General features: G+C 42.6%; 1 protein-coding gene across 1 annotated transcript in view; it reads left to right on the forward strand.

The window, feature by feature from the left end:
* csmd3a (CUB and Sushi multiple domains 3a) overlaps positions 1 to 23,622 on the forward strand; it is a 323,290-nt gene that overhangs the window by 110,684 nt on the left and 188,984 nt on the right. Inside the window, exons 8-19 of the mRNA XM_062985995.1 lie at positions 4,286 to 4,373; positions 4,540 to 4,664; positions 5,305 to 5,426; positions 8,633 to 8,736; positions 11,230 to 11,342; positions 11,433 to 11,615; positions 16,051 to 16,362; positions 17,437 to 17,631; positions 18,250 to 18,388; positions 20,818 to 21,005; positions 21,513 to 21,701; positions 23,308 to 23,424. Of these exons, the coding sequence (XP_062842065.1) occupies positions 4,286 to 4,373; positions 4,540 to 4,664; positions 5,305 to 5,426; positions 8,633 to 8,736; positions 11,230 to 11,342; positions 11,433 to 11,615; positions 16,051 to 16,362; positions 17,437 to 17,631; positions 18,250 to 18,388; positions 20,818 to 21,005; positions 21,513 to 21,701; positions 23,308 to 23,424 (1,875 nt within the window). The remainder of the gene's footprint in view (positions 1 to 4,285; positions 4,374 to 4,539; positions 4,665 to 5,304; positions 5,427 to 8,632; positions 8,737 to 11,229; positions 11,343 to 11,432; positions 11,616 to 16,050; positions 16,363 to 17,436; positions 17,632 to 18,249; positions 18,389 to 20,817; positions 21,006 to 21,512; positions 21,702 to 23,307; positions 23,425 to 23,622) is intronic.

A 23,622-nucleotide genomic window follows, 5' to 3' on the forward strand; every position in this document is an offset into this window, starting at 1 on the left:
AGACTATCCCCCAGAATTAAGGCGCCTCAGTAGGAGCATTTTAAGGAATCTAAGAATTTAGACACGCCCTCTTCTCAGGAGTGTAGGATGACATAAAATGTGTCTATGTAGAGAGATCACCAGGTTTTCAGACAGGTTTTCAGTTTACCGTCATCTCTCAGTAACTTGCAGAATGTAGACTGGCTCATGTAAATAAACCTGAAGTGTAAATAATGAAGGGTGACGCTCTGGGATGGATTGGCACCCTATTCAGGTGCGTCCAGTGTTTCCAAGTGCCGTCCGACCCGCTGTCACCCTGACCAGGACGAAGTGTTCAGTAAAAGTGAATAAATAAATGAACATATGTCCCTGCTTTATTTTACCATCCGTAAATCTCATTTTAATCAGTCTGAGCTGGTACCACTGCCATTGTAGTAAAAATTAAGCAGATTGATTCATTTGAACCCACTCGAAATACTTAATTACAACAGGATAGAAGTTTTATTAGGCTCTATTTCACACTGACTGCCTGGCGTGCTCTGAATCATAAATTATGAGAAGAAAATGATACGGCTCAACACACAGCCCCGGCTCGGGACCCTCGCACACCCTGTTTAAATCAACGGGATCCTTAATTTACTCACCCGACATCAACTGGAGCAATTAAGGCAGACTTATGGTCATTTCCTGTATAAAGCGCTGTCAGTCCGGTGAGAAACTGGTGGAGTTTATGAGCTCGTTAAACAAGGCCGTGGTGTCAGACGGGTGTCATTTCATTCTCAGAGCTGCACTGACAGCAAGTTAAGTAGATTTTTATCTTAAATAATGTGTGGAAGGCGGCACGGTGGCTTAGCGTCGCGTCACAGCAAGAAGGGCCAGGGTTAGTTTTTTCTGTGGGTAGTTTGCATGTCCTCCCTGTGTCTGTGTGGGTTTCCTCCTGGCGCTCTGGTTTCCACCCAGAAGTCCAAAGATGTGCAGTCAGGTTAATTTGTGCTACTAGAAATTAAACCTAAGGCGCGTTCACCTGATTGAACTTTGACCCAGTTTGCCGCTGACCTTTTCAAAGCGCCTCCAATGAGACGAACTGTTTGATATGACATAGAAAAGTAAACAAAGCTTAGCGTGACTTATTGTACTAAAACAATGAGTGAGGAATTTCATTAGAGAACTTATGAGCAGTAATAATGAAGAGAAGTTTAGTGCTCCTGTCTCCTTCTTGTAGTACATTAAACCACACTTTTAAGCTTTACTTTTAACAGCGTTTTAGACTCTGATTCTGATTCTCACAATTTCTCAAAACCTCGAGCTGTAACACAAGTTTAAAAGTAAAACGGGGAGGAAAATCCAGATAAACACAGATACATGTGGAGCTTTCAGACTGGATCTGACAGTTATTTTACACAAACGTAGATTCGTCTCATACTCACACTTTGATGATGTTTTACCGCACCGATCAAGCTGAGTGCTGAGCAAAGTGTGAGCTGCCAGCCTGTCCAGGTATTTCCTGTTGTTTGCCCAATAAATTGGACCCACCAGAACCATGATCAGGATGAAGCAGTGGTAAAAAAAAAAAAAATGACAATAAATGAGTGAATGAATTTGTGTGGATGAGAAAGTAATGAAAATCCACTTCTCTACTAGTGACTAATTAATTATTCTTTTTGTGACCTGAAGATTTGAAGCTGCTGCTCTTATTTTTAATAGTCAGCAGTGACTTTACACATCGACATTAGCCTGTGTGACAGTCGACCTAATTTTGCTCATAACATAAATAATATATTAGGCTGTAAGTGAGGATCATCAGCCTTGGAAGACATGACGTTCTCCCTGGAGGATGATTTGGTGCTGAAGTAACTGAGGTCAGCTGATGAAGTTCTGACAGCGTCAGAGATTTCGGATCACAAATCTTACAGTGATGCTATGAGAGGCTCGTCTAAAATCCACCAATAGGAGGAGAGCGAAGAGTGACGCAAAACTAATGTATGGATGTCTGGCTTTGTTATGAGCAGTCATTTAAATACCATTTTTTTTGTGCATATTAATTCATAACAATGTACATAAAATAAGACTTTATTTATCCCTTTGAGGGAAATTACCATGTTAAAACAGTACAAGAGAAGGGTGGTGAAGATCAGAAAGGAAAGACAACTTAGAAAAAACCTGAAAATTAAAAACAATAATAATAAAATACAGACTTAAGAGCTGCTAGACGAATTCTACACATATTACGTAGTTATTTACATAAAGGGTTCCCTTTTAAGACAAGTCATGTACTAAATATAATACAGTATATGCATGTAAATATTAATGATATATGACATATAGCATCTTTGTATTGTACTTATAAGAGGAGTATTTGAATTAATGTTAATAGAAAAATAAATAGAAACTGTAGAGAATGAAATGTAGAGAATGGTCATCTGAACTCGACCCGCCTTCCAGTGGCATAGCAGCTACCACAGATGCTGATAGGTAGACTAGTAGGTAAAGCTTTGGGCTATCAACCGGGCCATTCAGCCACTGTTGGACCCTTGAGGAAGGCCCTTAACCCTCTCTGCTCCAGGGGCTCCGTACAATAGCTGATCCTGCGCTCTGACCCCGGCTTCCAAATGAACTGGGATATGCGGAAAAATAATTTTGTTGTACTGTATGTGTGTATATGTATATATGACAAATAAAGGCGTTCTATTCTATATGCTCCAAATGTCCTACTACAATATACTGATGTGAAAAATCTAAGAACATAAGATCTACAGTATAAGCAGATCTTTTGGCATTCAGCACACATGACATTGCAAAGTGTGTCATAAAAATCAGCTATGTCTAAATAACTAGACTAAACCCCTTCAAAACTTTTATTTCTGTATTTTTAATCCTTTCCTATTGTATAGCCCAAATTAGCTTTAGCTTCAGCTCATAAACTGTTATCCAGGTCCCTAAGCCGCAAAGCATTCTCATTCTAAATCAGCAGTGAAACATGGCGGTGGTAGCATGATAATGTTCCTGCTGTGTAATGTTGTATTTGCTTTTTGTTTATTGTGGTTTTCAGAAATCTTAATGGAGCACTTTATTTTATTTATTTATTTTATTTATTTATTTATTTATTTAATTGGTGAGCGAGACCACAAAGGTTTTGCTGACCATTTCATTCTATTTGTGCCTTTTTTTACTTTAATACCGTGTGGTCACGAACACAGACCTTTGCTGATGCTAAAGGTGCCTGCAGTTTTTTAACTCTCCTCTCGACTCTATATCGACTTTTTCGATGAGCCCTTGGGGAAATTTCAGCAGGCTGGCCACTCCTGGGTACATTTACCACTGTTCCAAGTTTCTTTTTTCTATTTGACAATAGTGTATATCACTGTGGTTGAGTCCTAAAGCTTTAACAATGACTAAAGTATTGGGACGCCCCTTCTATTATTAAATCTATGTGTTTCAGACACAACAATTGCTAACATGTGTAATAAAGCAGTTATATAAAGGAAATTATATCCTTCCAAATTTGCACCAACAGTATAGGGAAGGCCCTTTCCTGTTCCAGCTCTATAAAGACATGAAGAAAAGCTCGGTTTAATTTACAGAAACTCCAGTGTCCTCCAGTGCACAGAGCCCTGACCTCAGCACTACTGAACAGCTCTGGAATGAACTTGAACATCAACTGAGGCTTTTTGATCAACGTCATTGCCCAGCCATACAAATGCTGCCACCTTTTGGCACAAGTTCCCACAGACACACGTCCAAGTGTTTTGAGAAGCGTTCTCAGAAGGTCACATAGAGGTCACTCTGTTTTAATAGCATTTGTTTTTGAAATGGGACGTCCAGCAAGTTCATGGTCAGGTGTCCAAATACTTTTGGCCATATGTGGTACATACATCCAGGACTTGCTCGTGGCTCTATGGGTAGCACTGTAGCCTCACAGCAAGAAGGTCCTGGGTTCGATCCCCAGGTGGGGCGGTCCTGGTCCTTTCTGTATGGAGTTTGAATGTTCTCCCCGTGTCTGAGTGGGTTTCCTCCAACGGTACATGACGTTCAAATCCTAATAAATAAATATAATAACATATTGTTTGAAACTTGAAGCTGTCAAGGGTTTTTTTGTTTGTTTGTACCCACCTCAATAAGCTGAATGATATATACATGTGCTTCAGGGTTATAAACATTATTCCACTGGGCTCACGCTGCAGCTCAGCTGTTGGCCGACGCTGTTTGGCACCACACGGCCTGGCACCACGCGGCCTGGCACCACGCGGCATGGCTCAGGGCTGCATCACATCTGACTCCTTATTCTGTCCATTTTCTCCTTCTGCAGTGAACGAGGGGGGTGTAAAGCAGGTATCTAACGACTGTCCGGACCCCGGCGAGCCGGAGAACAGCAGGCGTCTGGGAGACAATTTCAGGTAGGACCCGTGTGTGTGTGTGTGTGTGTGTGTGTGTGTGTGTGTAGTGAATGATTGCTGCAGTGGTAAACAGCGTTTGCTCCTGCCTTCATCAGAAGGTTTGCTAACTGATTTTCTGGCCTTTTTTTCTTTGATGATTGGTATGAAATGAAAACAAACCTGGCAGCATCGGGGCCACCGTGGGCTTCACCTGCGATGGGGATTACGTGCTGCAGGGTGCCAAGAGCATCACCTGCCAGAGGGTGGCAGAAGTGTTTGTTGCGTGGAGCGACCACCGGCCTGTTTGTAAAGGTGAGAGACTGCAAGTGCTTTTGGATTTTATCTGTTGCAAATGTGTTGGATGTTATCAGTGGCAAATTGATCCAAAATACTGCATACTACACTTAGTACATACTACATGCAGCATACTGCACTCAGTATATACTACATACTAAATACTGCACTCAGTATATAATACATACTGCATACTACATTTAGTATATACTGCATACTGCACTGCATACAGTACATATTGCATACTGTATTTTGCACTCAGTATATACTGCACACTGTATCTGCACTCAGTACATACTGCATACTACAATTAGTATATACTGCATACTGCACTCAGTACATACTGCATACTACAATTAGTATATACTGCATACTACACTTAGTATATAGTACATACTGCACTCATTATATACTACATATTGCATACTGCACTCAGTATATACTACATACTGCATACTACACTTAGTATATACTGCATATTACACTTAGTATATAGTACATACTGCACTCATTATATACTACATACTGCATACTACACTTAGTATATACTGCATACTACACATCGTACATACTGTACTCAGTATATACTACATACTGCAGCTTTGTTAGAACCTGCTCCCTCCTCATCCCTGTGTGATTCTTTTCTCTCTATCCCCAGTTAAAACATGTGGATCGAATCTCTACGGTCCTTCAGGTACCTTCACCTCTCCCAACTTCCCCATCCAGTACGAGAGCAACTCACAGTGTGTGTGGATAATCACCGCCAGTAACCCCAACAAGGTAGAGTGCGTGCACACACACACACACGCTTCATCTGCAACAAGTTCAGCACACACATACATATACACACATATGCACAAACATATACATGCACATATACATACACACACATCTGCAACCAGCTCAGCATTCGACTGACACATACACTCATTCACACACACACACACATGCTCACACAACTGCATGTACATACACACACACACACACACACACACAGAGAAACATCCACATACTCATTCTCTGTCTCACACACACACACTTTGTTTGTACACATGTGCGTACACACTTTACATCAGCACACGAACATAAATATATACACACTCAAATACTGTATGTTCACACACTGCATGGCCAAAATATGTAAGAAACTAAACATGAGCATGTTGTTGGAAACCACTGTTGGCATTTTACATCCCCCCCACACACACATTTGTAGGCATGTTGTAGGCATGTTTGCTCATTTAATTAAAAAAAGGAAAATTTGTGAGGTCATTCACTGTCTGCCTGGCTATCAATCAACATTTAACTGTTGACTCAAAGTTTCATGGTTTTTGCATGCCATGGTTTGGTATTTACAAACTTTTGGACACATCATGTTTTTCACCTGTTCCCTGTATAGAGTTCCCATTGTTTTTTAGCCTGGCATTTGTTAGCATGGTGGAAAACATCTAGTGCACTTCAGAACAACAAATCTTATTAAAACGATCCAGCCTAATGGATACTTCAGCTCATACTTCAGGTACAAAATCCTGTTAATGCTCTGCGCTGGTGCTGAAGACATTTGCTCCTCAGTTCTGTGGTTTTATTATTGCTTTGAAATGATCCAGCCTGGACGGAACACTTTGGTCTACATTTTTATTTCACTCATCTAGGCAGAAGTGATCATTTCAGTCCGGACGCTTCGGTTAATGACGTTACGTAACCTCGATCTGTGTCTACGGACCTGCTTGAAGAACCTGGCGTAACACACCATGATTGGGTTAATAAAAGCTGCAGGGCAGAACATTCGTGGGGGGTAAAATTGAATTGTTAATCAGTAAAGAGACAAAAAACTTGCAATATAATATTTGTGCACCATGTAGCACCCGGGAAAGCTTAGATTATACCTAGAGTATAGTTTATAAACATAAATGTAGCGTAAATTTATGGGCATAGTTGGAACTCCTAGTTTACAGCCCAGGTAACACTTTACTGTAAGGTCTGCGAAGAGAAAAGCTGGTTATGAACTGCAATAAATCAAACATGGTGATGTCTAAAGGTTTTATGAGCCTAAATCTATTCCCTAATCAAGTCCTAAATTTTAATAAACATCATAAATCTTTGACATAAATGAGTCAAGGCCTGTTTTATAAAACCGTTATCTCTGTATCATTACTTTTAACAGACTTACATTCATGTTTCTGACAGAACATTGTTTACACAGTACAGACGAGTGATTTTCTTGGCTTCATTCTGACAGCAAGAAGGTCCTGGGTTTGATTCCCTGGGCTGAGCGGCCAAGGTCCTTTCTGTGTAGAGTTTGCATGTTCTCCCTTTGTCCAAGTGGGTTTTCTTTGGTGAGCTTTGGTTTTCTCACACAAGTCCAAAGACGTGCAAGTGAGATCAATTGGAGCAGGACAGATAGTTACTGCTTACACAAAATTCATCAGTTCAAGTCTTTAATATCATACACAGTCACAGACAATTTAGTATCTTCAGTTCACCTCACTTGCACGTCTTTGGACTGTGGGAGGAAACCGGAGCTCCCGGAGGAAACCCACACAGACACAGGGAGAACATGCAAACTCCACACAGAAAGGACCTGGACTGCCCCACCTGGGGATCGAACCTAGGACCCTCTCCCCGTGTCTGTGTGGGTTTCCTCCGGGAGATCCGGTTTCCTCCCACAGTCCAAAAACATGCAGTCAGGTTAATTGGAGACACTGAATTGCCCTATAGGTGAATGGGTGTGTGTGTGTATGTGTGTGTGTGTGTGTGTACGTGTGTCTGCCCTGCAATGGACTGGCGCCCCGTCCAGGGTGTTACTGTGTGCCTTGCGCCCATTGAAAAGCTGGGATAGGAGTTTAAGAGGCATGTTTGGTTCCACTCCAGACAATAGGTAAATAAATTCTGACCATGTGAGACGAGGCTCTGCTTGGACTCTGCTTGGACTCGCCACTCGCAGATGGATCCTCACGACGCTTCTTTCTTGACCTGCTCGTCGCACATCTTCACTCATCATCCCGTTTTTGTGAATCAGCTCGGAGTTGTGTACCTGTACGCTGATAATTAAAACGTGTTCCCTGAGCACACGGCATGTCATTAACTCTTCTCAAACAGCTGAGTTGAATGTTGAGTTAAATCTACGCCCCCCCAAGTGCCGCATGATGCAAATGGGCCCTAAATGACACAGTTAGGCGATATTAGCTCATTTATCTCAGCCAGATGGAATTGTGGAGCTTTTGAGTTTTATTGCAGCTCTGCAGCGCTCATAATAAAGGAGCCACAGGCAGCACCAGCGCATTATCACGTCGTCAGAGCTACGAGATGAGCTTGGGCCTTGGATTAGCGTACGGATGTACACGGTGTTCAGGTTTAGGCTTACAGAGCGACTGAATGATCGGAACACACACAAAAAAAACATGAATGTAAAAGTTCAGGGGTGGGAGGGTAATTATACAGATTGGAAACGGCTCATCTGCATGCACTATCATCTTTAATGTGGCCTGTGTGCATTTCATAAATCACGCTTTGCTGTCAGGTAAATGCAGACGCCGGACGTCCACACACAGGTCACCGAGGCCCAGTATAAACCCTTTAATTTATTGATTGACGCACGCTCAGCAAATTACCGGCCCCTATTAGCTCGTGAGCACCTGATTATTGTGAGTGTTCATCATTTTTATTTGACAATTATAGCCTCTGCAGACAACTAAAGGTGTTAAAAACCGCCTAATGAGTCCATCGGGTCAGGAAATACGATTGGGGAATAATTTTAATGCAATTCATCCTGTGAGGCATGTTAAACACAAAAACCTCACTTGTGAGCTGCCTTGCTGCCTACTATCTACCTGATCAGCTGCCTCAGTAGAGAGTTAGTAAGACTTAGACAGTAGGCCACGGCTTTACGTGTTACAGGTCTTATGAGTTGCAGGTTGAAAAGCCCTGGTATTCTAAGTAAATGTAAAATAATAAAAATAATAATATGTTCATTCAACTCTCTTCAGGTGATCCAGATCAACTTTGAGGAGTTCGACCTGGAGCTGGGATACGACACGCTGACGATAGGCGACGGCGGAGAGGTTGGCGACTCCAGAACCATCATCCAAGTGTAAGTGCTGTGTCCAAGTGTTATCCACATTCCCGAGCTAATATGCTTCCGTTAGCATCGCTAAACCTCCCTTCTGTTTCCGCCGTTTATGCTTGCTCGTAAATCTCAGGAAGCATCGTCGTTATCGTCGGCGTAAAAGCTTCGGATCCGGGCAAGCTGTCAAGCTCCAGATCTTCCAAATGTTTCGAAACCACAGCAGAGCTGCGTCGCTCACTTTCGGTTTCTGGTTCCGGAATTCTGTTCGTGGCAGCTTTACGTCCCTCAAGTACGAGCGCGGATGTACGTACACACAGCGTACTTGAAATGATGAGTTAGAATTAAATATTACGTACGTGTAAACATTTATTAAGTGCTACTTACTGCTATTAGTACCGAGGGGGATGAAAGACGGAGCATCCTACCTGCAGAACAGAATGCTGGCGTGTAGCTTTAAATCATTTTTGGATGAATTTTGTGAATGTGTGTTTCCAGTTTCAGGGATTACACAGCAGGGGGCTTGGAGGGGGTTGCAAATGACAAAAAGTCACATAATTGTGTTTTATGTGCTCAATGCAACTGTAAAAACTGTGAAACTCCAAAACAAATTTATTAACTTGAGCCAAAATTTGCACGGGTCTGTATTTGCTAGTGTACATTATATGGCTAAAAGTATTTAGACACTTAACCATGATCTTGTTGGGCAGCTTATTCCAAAACCATGAGCATTAATATACACCAAACAGTTTGTTGAATGTTACAGAATATACAGAGGAACCTCAATTTAACGGACAAATAATGGGGAGCACTGGTCCGTAAAATGTGATTATCCAAAACAGCTTGAGAAAATATACGAAAACGCAGCACAAAAGTGCTAAACATGCACATATTACATACACATAAACAGTAAAATGAACAACATAAATCGATATATAAATATGTCATACAAAACCTGTAAATTAATATTAAAATTTGGTGCACTGTATGTACTACTGGGGAGAAATTTCATTTATCTTGTGTGCCGTGATGGTATAATGGGGACTGGCGTTTCTATTATTCTGAGTCTGGAGCAGCACTGGTTCAAAACTAAGCCCTAGAACTTGGAAAAATGAAGCATAAAACACAGAGAACAAAGGCGAGAACAAAGCGAGACTCCCGACAAAACAAAGCCTATCACTCATGTAAACAGAGAGACGTGCGCAGGCTAACGGACAATTACTGAACTACTGGTGTCGATACGCTTCCTGTGGGAATTTTAAACAAACGGACCGACATTCGGTTTTCCAGATTCTGTCCGATAAATGAAAACACCGTTATTGACCTTTAATAAAAGTAACGTCTATTAGATACAACACGATTATTCAGTGATAGACTGCTGTCTCTGTCCCGCTCAACAGACATGCTGAGAAAGTCTTTTGTACCACGCCAGTCTGACTGTTTAACACCACACGGCGACAGGGTCGTTAAATTGGACTTTGACTTTAACTCATGCACAGTGACACTCATACCATCGTGTCAAACCTACATATAATTCTGTTATAATTCTTTGACATTTTTATCTCTTATAGTTATAATTACATGTATATATTGGTTAGAATCCATACTACTGCTTCTACTACATATATTCATTCATACCTATATTTATCTTGATTATCGGAATGTGTATGGGTAATACATATATTTGTATATCTATCACACTTCTGACAACATTCAAACACCTTCAGAAATCACCTTCAGAATCTTTCGACCCGAGCGCGTCTCGACTGTGTAAACCATGTAAGCCAATCGTACACACATTTTCGGCTTACGGCGTCGTTCTCGTACACTTTTGTCAGCATTTTTTGTGTCTCTATAAAAGTTTTTTACAGTTTGTTTAGCGTTCAAATGCGTTCGAATGACTGCGCCACGTGGACCCGATAAGCCACACCCACCACAGTCTAGGTGTTGCTTCTAGACATGTCCCTCGATGTCCGAATTTGTCACGTGTGTTTTATTTGAGAAATTGGACTATTCACCGAACTTTTTTTCCACATTTTGTAGAGTTGACCCAGAACAATAACAGTCTCCACTCTTCTGGGGAAGCTTTTTAAAAAATGTAATAAAAAATAAAGTGTGTGTGTTAAAATTAGTGACCTACATGTTCCCTACAAGTGTGTTTAAACTTGGGACGTCAGCTGTTGGTTGAAACACCCCGAGGTTTGTTGTTCTTGTTCTTTTGCTAATTGGACAGACTCGATTCTCTGAGGAGACGATCCATAATGCAAATGAGCTCGCACAATTTTACTGGTGCAAGCACTTAAAACAGAGGCGGTGCGGCGAATCCAGGAACGCAGTTTTTATGTAGATTAAAAGACGCTCCTTTTGGACGGGCACTTAAGCAGCTTATTAACAGAATATATAATAGTAAAAATGAAAAAAAGCCTTTGTGAAAGATTGTTGAGCTTCAGAAGTGCACAGTGTGAGTAAAATATTAATCTTTTGTAAACTTCTCCTCTCTGCGACGATTTGACTGGACAGTTTGACAGGCAGCTTCGTTCCTGACCTGATCGTCAGCATGACCCATCAGATGTGGCTCCATCTGCAGTCGGACGAGAGCGTCGGATCCATCGGCTTCAAAATCAACTACAAAGGTTGGTTCTCTCATCCGGCCCCGCTTTACCGCGCTTCCCCTTCACAGTTCCGCTTCAAAACGCTGTCACTGCCGTCACTCTGTGTCACAGAGATCGACAAGGAGAGCTGCGGCGACCCCGGCATCCCTCTGTACGGCTTCCGCGAGGGGGCGGGCTTCTCCAACGGCGACGTGCTCCGCTTCGAGTGCCAGTTCGGATTCGAGCTGATCGGCGAGAGGAGCATCTCCTGCCAGAATAACAATCAGTGGTCGGCCAACATCCCCATCTGTATCTGTGAGTAGAGCGTCTGACGCTGTGTTTTTAAAATCGCTCGATGGGCATCGAGGGTGGCAAATTGCAAATTGAGCTACTCAGCTGAGTAGGTTGGCAGGATCGGCGGCAGGATCGTTTCAGAGTAAGTGGGTACAGAGAATGATAGGCATGCCATCCTACAGATTGGTGAGCGTGCTTTGCAGCATTTAGCGGACACTTTTTCATCCAATCCCACTTACAATTATGACCGACATCAATCTGAGCATTTGAGTATTAAGGGCCTCGCCAAGGGACCCAACACTGGCAGCTAGGTGGCGGTGAAGCTTGAACCAGCAACCTTCTAATCACTAGTCCAGTGTTTTAACCCCAAAACTACCAACATATTGCACAGTTCTGATCTGGCCAAGATAAGGATGAAGGAGTTGGTTGAAGGAGCCGGTCTGGTTCTTTAGGGGTATCACAAGTACCCCTTTTCCACCGGCGCGGAACAGGCTCAATCCTGGTTCGTGAACTTTTGAACTTTGATTTTGAACCAGTTCAGCGTGTTTCCTCCAAAAAAGAGGTTCCAAACTGGCACCAAAAAATATTAGGGTTTTCAGTGCCAATCATGACGCCATATGTGGGCGTGTCACGATGTAGAGGTGTGGGTGCTTTCACATGAGATGCTGCAAATCCGCTCTTGTTTCCTATGGAGATTGATGTTGCACTTCCAAGTTCACCTGATTGAACGTTGACCCAGTTTGCCCCCTGATATTTCCAAAGCACCTACAATGAGATGAACTGTTTGATGTGATGTGGTGCAAGTGACCCAGACAGTACAAACTTGGTTCAAACGTGGCTTGTTGTACTAAAATGACGACCGAGGAATTTCAGCAGTACAGAGCACTTATAACCAGCCACGTTACGCTTTTTCGACTCTCTTGAGTCCCGAGAAGCTGATTTTCAGCGGCCCGAGCTGCATAACACAAGTTTAAAAGTGAAACCACCACAGTGATGTAAATCCAGCAAAATATACATACACCCATCAGCCATAACATTAAAACCACCTCCTTGTTTCTACACTCACTGTCCATTTTATCAGCTCCACTTACCTTATAGAAGCACTTTGTAGTTCTACAATTACTGACTGTAGTCCATCTGTTTCTCTGCATGCTTTGTTAGCCCCCCTTTCATGCTGTTCTTCAATGGTCAGGACCCCCACAGGACCACCACAGACCAGGTATTATTTAGGTGGTGGATCATTTTCAGCACTGCAGTGACACTGACACGGTGGTGGTGTGTTAGTGTGTGTTGTGCTGGTATGAGTGGATCAGACACAGCAGCGCTGCTGGAGTTTTTAAACACCTCACTGTCACTGCTGGACTGAGGATATTCCACCAACCAAAGATATCCAGCCAACAGCGCCCCGTGGTCAGCGTCCTGCGACCACTGATGAAGGTCTAGAAGATGACCAACTCACACAGCAGCAATAGATGAGCGATCGTCTCTGACTTAACATCTACAAGGTGGACCAACTAGGTTGGAGTGTCTAATAGAGTGGACAGTGAGTGGACACGGTATTTAAAAACTCCTAATACCTCATAATACCTGCTCTGTGGTGGTCCTGTGGGGGTCCTGACCATTGAAGAACAGCATGAAAGGAAGTTAAAAAAACATGTAGAGTAACAGATGGACTACAGTCAGTAATTGTAGAACTACAAAGTGCTTCTATATGATAAAATGGGCAGTGAGTGTAGAAACAAGGAGGTGGTTTTAAAGTTATGGCTGATCGGTGTATATGTGGACGCTTTTAGAGTGGATTTGATGATCAACTTTTTTATCATGGTCAGGGTCGTAGTGGGTCCGTTTCCGTTGGTAAACACACAACGTAAGACAGAAACTAAACATCCTAAACATGGTGCCAGTCCATCACAGGGCTTCGACCACAAACTCTCAGACAGAGCCAGTCATGATGGTGGGCTGGTCTGGTTCTTCAGGGGTTCACAGGAGACCTTCTTTTCTTTTCAGGTACATTAACATACTGAGATCTAAAGGAAACGAGTCTCGGATATTTCTGGGTTCAGATATTTCAGACAGTGAAAGAAGTGAAGATAAAGAAACCGGCGGCGCCAGAAATACCCGGGCATATTCACATACTCCAAATAAAGAATGTTGGTACATTAGTGAGGGCATGAAATGTTCCGAGCTCAGAGAAGCATTTCAGTGTTCTTAAAATCTCACCAGCTCGAGCAGAACTGCACAAAAAAATAAAAATCTTCACACGATGTTCCGTTATTAACAAAAAAACCTTAAAAAGCTGTTATCAGTCTCCAGGACCTCACGTTTCTCCAGCTGATCTCCAGGAGCTCACGTTTTATTCTGGTATTTCTTCTCTCTTATTTTCTGCTTTATTAATTCACTTGGCATTTGCAGCTCAGGCTTAAAAGAAATAAAACCCTCACAAACCCGAGACGGTGAGCAGAAACATGGAAAGAAATAACAGCTAATACTAACTGTTATGTTTACATTTACATTTGTGGCATTTAACAGACAATCTTATTCTACAACTTACGAATAAGTGACTTACACCGACTAGGCATAACATTATGACCACTGACAGGTGAAGTGAATAACACTGATTATCTCTTCATCACGGCACCTGTTAGTGGGGGGGATATATTAAGCAGCAAATGAACATTTTATCCTCAGAGTTGATGTTAGAAGCAGGAAAAATGGGCGAGTGTGAGGATTTTACAAGGATCTCCAAAACTGCAGCTGTTGTGGGGTGTGTCCCGGTCTGCAGTGGTCAGTATCTATCAAAAGTGGTCCAAGGATGGAACAGTGGTAAACCGGCGACAGGGTCATGGGCGGCCAAGGCTCATTGATGCCCGTGTGGTCCGAGCCAACAGACGAGCTACTGCAGCTCAAACTGCTGAAGACGTTCATGCTGGTTCTGATAGAACGGCGTCAGAATACACAGAGCAGCACAGTTTGATGCGTATGGGGGACCAACACAATATTAGAAAGGTGGTCATAATGTTATGCCTGATTGGTGTATATGAGTAAATACAGTTCGAGCAGTTGCGTGTTAAGGACTTTGCTCAGGAGGCCCAACAGCGGCAAATTGGCAGTGGAAGGGCTTGAACTGGCAGCCTTCTGATTACTAGTCTAGTACCTTAAACTCTAAGCTACCACTGCTCTGTTCTAGTAGTTAGCATTAGGAAACCCTGTGCTTGTTAATCCTGTGCTAGTAGTTAGGATTAGATAGCCATGTGCTAGTTAGCCCTGTGCTAATCATTAGCATTAGTTAGCCCAGTGCTAGATAGCATTAGTTAGCCACGTGCTATTTAGCCCTGTGCAAGTCAGGATTAGTTAGCCCTGTGCTAGTTAGCCTTGTACTAGCTCTATGCCTGGTATTCCTGTGCTAATTGTTTGCTTTAGTTAGCCCTGTGCTAGTTAGCATTAGTTGGGCCTGTTATAGTAGTTACCATTAGATAGCCATGTGCTAGTTAGCTCTGTGCAAGTTAGGATTAGTCAGCCCTGTGCTAGTTAGCCTTGTTCTGGTAAACATTAGTTAGCCCTGTGATAATGAGCACTGTGCTAGTTAGCATTAGTTAGCCATGTACTATTTAGCCCTGTGCAAGTCAGGATTAGTTAGCCCTGTGCTAGTTAGCCTTGTACTAGCTCTATGCCTGGTATTCCTGTGCTAATTGTTTGCTTTAGTTAGCCCTGTGCTAGTTAGCTTTAGTTAGCCCTGTGCTAGTTAGCATTAGTTGGGCCTGTTATAGTAGTTACCATTAGATAGCCATAAGCTAGTTAGCTCTGTGCAAGTTAGGATTAGTCAGCCTTGTGCTAGTTAGCCTTGTTCTGGTAAGCATTAGTTAGCCCTGTGATAATTAGCCCTGGGCAAGTTAGGATTATTTATCCCTGTGCTTGTAGTTAGCATTAGTTAGCCTTGTGTTAGTTAGCCCTGTGCTAGTTAGCATTAGTTAGCCCTGTGCTATTGAGCCCTGTGCAAGTTAGGATTAGTTAACCCTGTGCTAGTAGTTAGCATGGTTTAGCCTTGTGCTAGTTAGCCTTGTACTAGTAGCCCTGTGCTGCTTAGCATTAGTTAGCACTGTGCTAGTTAGCTCTGTGCTAGTTAGCATTAGTTAGTCCTGTGCTAGGTAGCAGTAGTTAGCCCTGTGGTAGTAGCTAGCAGTTAGCATAAACTGTTATAGGGCAGTTGTAGCCTAGTGGTTAAGGTACTTGACCAGCAATCGGAAGGATAGAGGTTCAAGCCCCACCGCTGGCAGGTTGCCACTGTTGGGCCCCTGAGCAAGGCCCTTAACCCTCAATTTCTCAGACTGTATACTGTCACTGTACTGTAAGTCAGCAAGTCCTGACTCTGAATCCTGAACAGCAAAAGCAGTGCTCTGGCTCCATTCCTAAATCCGTTCATCTCGTTCATCATTCCACCTCCCGTTTTCTTCTCCAGTCCCGTGCCTGTCCAACTTCACGGCGGCCTCAGGGACGGTCCTCTCCCCGGATTACCCAGAAGGCTACGGCAACAACCTGAACTGCGTGTGGCTGATCATCGCCGAGCCGGGCAGCCGCATTCACCTAGCCTTCAACGACTTCGACCTGGAGCCGCCGTACGACTTCCTGACGGTCCGGGACGGCGAGATGCTGGGGCGCTTCACGGGCGCCGAGGTGCCCTCGCATCTCACCAGCAACTCCAACGTCCTGCAGCTGGAGTTCCAGGCTGACCACTCCATGTCCGGCAGGGGTTTCAACATCTCCTATAGCAGTGAGTGGATACACTGATCTTCTAGTGTACTGATTCCATCATACACTGATCAGCCATAACATTAAAACCACCTCCTTGTTTCTACACTCACTGTCCATTTTATCAGCTCCACTTACCATATAGAAGCACTTTGTAGTTCTACAATTACTGACTGTAGTCCATCTGTTTCTCTGCATGCTTTGTTAGCTCCCTTTCATGCTGTTCTTCAATGGTCAGGGCCCCCACAGGACCACCACAGAGCAGGTATTATTTAGGTGGTGTTAGTGTGTGTTGTGCTGGTATGAGTGGATCAGACACAGCAGTGCTGAGACCTCACTGTCACTGCTGGACTGAGAATAGTCCACCAACCAAAAACATCCAGCCAACAGCGCCCCGTGGGCAGCATCCAGTGACCACCGATGAAGGTCTAGAAGATGACCGACTCAAACAGCAGCAATAGATGAGCGATCGTCTCTGACTTTACATCTACAAGGTGGACCGACTAGGTAGGAGTGTCTAATAGAGTGGACAGTGAGTGGACACTGTTTAAAAACTACAGCAGCGCTGCTGTGTCTGATCCACTCATACCAGCACAACACACACTAACACACCACCACCATGTCAGTGTCACTGCAGTGCTGAGAATCATCCACCACCTAAATAATACCTGCTCTGTAGTGGTCCTGTGGGGGTCCTGACCATTGAAGAACAGGGTGAAAGCAGGTTAAAAAGTATGTAGAGAAACAGATGGACTACAGTCAGTAATTGTAGATTGTAATTGTAAAAATGGACAGTGAGTGTAGAAACAAGGAGATGGTTTTAATGTTATGATTGATCAGTGTATATTATATCATTTTGGGGGCCGAGCAAAGCTTATAGAACTCAAAACCTTCATTAAATACATGGTGAAATGAAAATGGTTTATATTCTATGTACTATGACAGTAGAATCAGCCACAGACATATAAAGTCCCAATCATACACAAAATAAAACGTACCATGATATACCGTGATATACCGTGATATACTGTCATACCGCCCAGCCCTAATATGAATAATAAAAAGATCATGGTGTGTTTTTCTTTGTCATTTCCAGCTTTCGGACACAACGAATGCCCAGACCCCGGCGTCCCCTTAAACGCGAAACGCTTCGGTAACAGTTTCCAGCTCGGCAGCTCCATATCCGTGGTGTGTGACGAAGGCTTCATAAAGACTCAAGGCTCGGACACCATCACGTGCAAGCTGGAGGAGGGGGGCGTGATGTGGAGCGGCTTAATCCCCAAGTGTGAAGGTACCTCAGACGACTTGCTTGATTATATTTCAGGTGAACAAATTTGCCACACGGTTTAAATCCAGGCTGAAACAACGTCTCGTCCAATTAGTCAGTTTTAGGAAGCGTGGAGGAAAGCCGTGTGCATTTTTTTTGCTCGTTAGAAGCACCGTGTTCCCAGTAAATTGTCAAAATGTTGTTGACGCTGCAGTAATTGGTAAAGAACTTAAAATCTATACAAGAAGCTTTAAGAGATCAGCTGCTGACCAAAGACTTAAAATACAGAGCACGATGCTCACCTTGTCTTGTTTCCACCTACATATTAAAATAACTGTAATGCATTTTCAATAACCGCCTTCATCTTGGGTTTCTTTTAGTAGTTATATTAATGACCATAAAAGAAACTCTTACACAAGGCAACACAAGAGCAGTTTTAACTTTCCTTGCAGCCATAAAAATAAAAATATAAAATGAACTCAAACAGACAGAAACATAATACCTATTTTGCCTTTAAATGACACATATGTGTTAAACACAGCATTAAAACCCAAATAAATAATATTAATACATTTTCCTTTTCTCCCTGCCACCCGTCTTGCTCCTATTCTCTCTTTCTTCTCTTTTATCCCCTCTCTCTAGCTCCGTGCGGTGGGCATTTCACTGCCCCGGTGGGGGTGATCCTCTCCCCAGGGTGGCCCGGTTATTATAAAGACTCTCTGAGCTGTGAGTGGGTGATTGAAGCCGAGCCAGGAAACTCCATCAAGCTCAATTTCGACAGGTGAGTCCACAGAAGAAGCAGATTTCAAACCACACGAAAGTGTTATGTATTTTTTGTTAATTTACAGGAGCTGTCAGGACTACATTTATACGTATATATAAATAATATTATTAATAATTTTTTTAAATTTGTATTTATTATATGTTTTTATTTTGTATAATTTATTTTATTATTATTATTTTTAATTTATTTGTATTTATTATTGTATTGGTTTATTCTGTATTATTATTATTATTATTTTTTAAATGTGTTTGTATTTATTTTTGTATTTTTTATTATTAATTGTTTTTTTTGTTTGTATTGATTATTTTATTGGTTTATTTTGTATTATTAATTTATTATTATTATTTTAATTTTTTTGTATTTATTATTGTATTGGTTTATTTTGTATTATTATTTTTATTATTTTTTAAATGTATTTGTATTTATAATTTTATTTTGTATTTTTTATTATTAATTGTATTATTATTTTAATTTATTTGTATTTAGTATTTTATTGGTTTATTTTGTATTATTAATTTTATTATTATTATTTTAATTTATTTGTATTTAGTATTTTATTTTTTATTATTCATTGTATTATTATTATTTTAATTTATTTGTATTTAGTATTTTATTTTTTATTTTTTATTATTATTATTATTTTTTTTTTGTGTGATGCTTGTAATGTTTGATTGATTGAGGGAAATGGTTACAGCAGCCGCTTAAAATCAATTAATCAATCAATCAGTTACTGGTTTTAATATATTGTGTGATCTGGATCATATAAGTAATAATCTGGGGCAGATTTTAAGGTTGGATTTTAGGGTTGGATTCGAGAGTAACAGTTGGTTAGCAGGATTTATTGCCGCTGTGCTTCGTGTTCGGCGTGCTGCAGTGGGTGCGTGCGGAGGAGTATTAATCCATATCCAGTTACGCTTGGTTGCTTTTATTGCATTAGCATAGAAACCCGTCCTGTGAGAGAAGCCATGAAATTACACGAGATCTATAGGGCTTTTGAGGCCCGTAGCCTCGAGTCCAAAGGGTAACAGGAAGCATCTGATTGGTCGAGAGATGAAGCAGCTTTGACATCCCTGATGTCCTGATTTTAATCCTCTGGTGCCAGGAGGAAGATACGGGGTCTGTTGCTTTATCGAGCGTATTAAATAGAGGACAAAATTTAATGCTAACAATGTAATTATGCGAAAGTTCTTGCACCCCTGGTCACATGGCGGAACTTACCCTAAATTGAGTATCTATCCAAAAGGCACCGTGCATTTACTCACCCACAACAAGAGGCACCTTAAAGCAACCAATCCACCTGCAAAACAGCAATACCTGGAACAGGAACAAACCTTACCCACAAATCATCGCCACAAAGGCAAACTGAAGTTAGAAGCATGTGATTTATTCTACAGATTTAAATTTGTCATATTTAAATCCAAGACAATGAAATGCAGTTAGCATCTAAGCAGCGAAGTATCGAGCGTATAAATGATGCACATAAAGAGCGAACAATGATGAGGTGGATGTATAACAGGCAGTGGTAGCCTAGTGGGTAGGGCTTTGGGCTATCAACCGGAAGATTGGCGGTTCAAATCCAGGCTCTGCTATGTAGCCACTGTTGGGTCCTTGAGCAAGGCCCTTAACCCTGTCTGCTCCAGGGGCGCCGTAAGTTGGCTGACCCTGCGCTCTGACCCCAGCTTCCAACACCAGCTGGGATATGCGAAGAAAGAATTTCATTGTACTGTACATCTGTATATGTATATATGACAAATAAAGGATATCTTTCTTTCTATCTTTCTTTCTATCTATATGGAACAAATAAAAGCCTGAATGAGACTGAATGGCAGTGAATATTATGAAACTGCAGGTACGGTGGAGAGCAGGTCGCTAATGGACTATAATTGAGCATTTAATTCAGCAGTAACGTAGACAGCATGATGGTGGTTGATGGAAGTGTTGGAGTTACAGGAGCTGCTGATGAGCTTGACAGCAGAGTGAAAACCTATTTATGTACCTGAAGTGTTTCCCTGATGGTAGGAGTGCTAACAGTTCATGATTTTGGTCGGAACTATCTTTGATCGAGAATGTTTTTTACTTGGAAACCCATGATGAGTTGGGCAGTTTAGAGATGGTGGAACTCCTGCAGGTTTATAAGCAAGTTCTGAATGGTGCATCGGTAGATGTTCACCAGTACCTGTGAAGACATGTGACCTTTTATTAGCCTCCTTAGTAAATAAAGATGTTGAATTCCTGCTGTTTCTACACACTATTGAGTCTCGGCGGTGGTTATATGGTTATAAGGTTATAATTTGTACAATTATGTTTTTTTGACCAGCGTGGCCAATAAAGCCTGATTATGATTATGAGGGCGTCCATATACTTTTGGTTTATCTTTTCATTAATGAAATAAAGTCTGGCGGCACGTGTCCTTGTGGTCTCGTTAGATTCCAGACTGAACTCAACTACGATTTCCTGGAGATCCACGACGGGCCGAACCTGCTCTCTCCGCTCATCGCTTCCCTGAACGGGACCCAAGTTCCTCAGTTCCTGTTCAGCAGTGGGAACTTCCTGTACCTGCTCTTCACTACAGACAGCAGTCGATCCAACAGCGGCTTCAAGCTCTTCTATGAGCGTAAGTTTGACTCCTTAATCCCTATTTCCTCCATTCATTTCACTTCAACTTTACCGCCCCTTTATCCCGCTTAGGGTTGTGGTGGCTCTGGTTTCCCCTGAATCACTGGGCGCAGCAGTAACACACCCATTACAGGGCGTGTTTAAATCCTTGATAACACAGCATGGGATTCGAACCCTGGATTCCAGAGTCAGTAGGCAAGTGGGTTGCGATGGGAAAAATAATAATAATTAAATAAACCAGTATGTGAACGCCCCCTTGTGGAGGCTTTATGTTACATCTTGTATGAAGAGTTTAAGATGCATTGTGTTGCCTGGGTTGTACCCAGACCCTTCCTGCTGTAAGGTGACAGCTCTATTCACTGCACTGCATGCCGCCCTTTTTAAAAGCGTATTTAAACTTTTGACTCCAGGTAGCTACATAAATGGTTTGTAAGGCTCTCCAAGGTTCATTTCATGAATCACTCAATAAAATGTCCTTTTTTATTTTTTCTTTCTTTATTTCCAGGCGTCACGCTGGACACACACTCCTGTCTAGATCCCGGCGTACCGGTGAAAGGAGAGCGTTACGGTCAGGATCTGTCCATCGGCTCGGTGCTGACCTTCTCCTGCGAGCCGGGCTACCGGCTGAGTCACGATGAGCCTCTGATTTGCGAGAGGAACCACTGGTGGAGCCACCCTCTGCCTACCTGTGATGGTACTGTCCTCTTATTACCCACATCAATCGGCTCAACAGTGCTTATTAAAACGTCTCGATGGTTTCGGTCTGATTCCTCCTTCAGTCTCGGCTCCCGCTTCTGCCTAAATGCTGTTGTTGATGTTTTTTTTGACTATCCGAGTGTCCGCACTCATCGCGTCTCTCATGCGCGGCGTGTCAGAATGAGCCTCGTCTCATTTCCGGCTCCAGGCGCGTCGGAGCGAGTCCATACATTAAACCTGGCAGCGCTGGCTGGTTCCCTAAGCAGCCCCTGTCGCAGAGATACCCGGCTCGTTCAGCTTTAATGACTGCTTGTAATTATGTATGAATAAAATATGGGCGGTAATATTTTGGCGAGAGTGTATTCGCACCGGAGGGGGTGGGGGAGTTGGGGGCTGAGCCACGCTTGCCTGCAGCATTCTGCTGATGTTCGTTTATTATTTCTGGCACTCAGGAGCGTGTAGGAATAGTAGAAGTGCTTCGTATGTTGTTAACATGAATGTGAACGAGCATGAGCGGCTCCGTGTTCGTGCCGAGGTGCTGAGCTGTTGGACAAAAGTATTCGGACTCCCCCTTCCTTTTAATCATAGAAATTATGTGTTTCAGCCACAACAATTGCTAACAAGTGTAATAAATCAGTTATATAAAGGAAATGTATTAATTTATTTCAATTTAAACGTCATATTTTACTTACTTTGGTTACATTCATACCAGGACAGGTAGTTACTGGTTACACAAGATTCATCAGTTCCAGTTTAATTAATATCAAACACAGTCATGGACAGTTTTGTATCTCCAGTTCGCCTCACTTGCATGTCTTTGGACTGTGTGAGGAAACCCACGCAGACATGGGGAGAACATGCAAACTTCACACAGAAAGGTCCCAGCCCGCAACACCTGGGATTCGAACCCATGACCTTCTTGCTGTGAGGTGACAGTGCTACCCACCAAGCCTGCCCTATTAAATGCCTTTGCAGTAGGGACGGTGGTAGCCTTGTGGCTGGAGCTTTGAGCTATCAATCGAAAGGTTGAGAGTTCTAATCCCAGCGCTGCCATACAGCCACTGTTGGACCCCTGAGCAAGGCCCTTAACCCTCTCGGCTCTAGGGGCGCAAGCTTCCAAACAAGCTGGGATACACGGAAAAAGAATTTCATTCTACTGTACTGTACTGTAGACCTGTATATGTATATATGACAAATACAGGCATTCTGTAACAGTTTAGGGAAGGCCTTTTCCTTACACAAAACTAGATCTATAAAGACATAAAGAAAAGCTCGGCCTCAGCCCCACTGAAGAGCTCTGGAATGAACCGAAACATCAACTGAGGCTTTCTTAACCAACATCAGTGCCCAGCCATACAAATGCTGTCATGTTTTAACTGACTGGGCACAAATTCCCACAGACATACATGAAATTCTTATTGAAAAGATCACATAGAGGTCAGGTGTCTGAATACTTTTGCATCCCAGCCTGGAGAAAAAAGCATGAAACCGATTCTGCTGCTCTGCTGCTCACCTCATTTTAATTCCAGTGCTGTATGAGATGTCAAGATTCAGCACCTCCACTGTGTGTGTGTGTGTGTGTGTGTGTGTGTGTGTGTGCACAGCTTTGTGTGGCGGCGATGTGAAAGGACCTGACGGCGTCATCCTGTCTCCTGGGTTTCCAGAGCTTTACCCCAACTCATTAAACTGTACATGGACCATTGAGGTTTCTCACGGCAAAGGTACACACACACACACACACACACACAGACACACACACACACACCCACACACCAAATCCTTCTTGTCAGGTATTTAACATCAAAAAAACATACTACCAGGAAAGTGGGTCTTTTCAGCATTTATTTAGACACTGCCAAATCCCACAGACTAGTTGTACCCCACCCCAAACACACACACACACTTACACACACACACAC

The sequence above is a fragment of the Trichomycterus rosablanca genome, chromosome 23 (assembly GCF_030014385.1).
Source record: "Trichomycterus rosablanca isolate fTriRos1 chromosome 23, fTriRos1.hap1, whole genome shotgun sequence".
Taxonomy (NCBI): domain Eukaryota; kingdom Metazoa; phylum Chordata; class Actinopteri; order Siluriformes; family Trichomycteridae; genus Trichomycterus; species Trichomycterus rosablanca.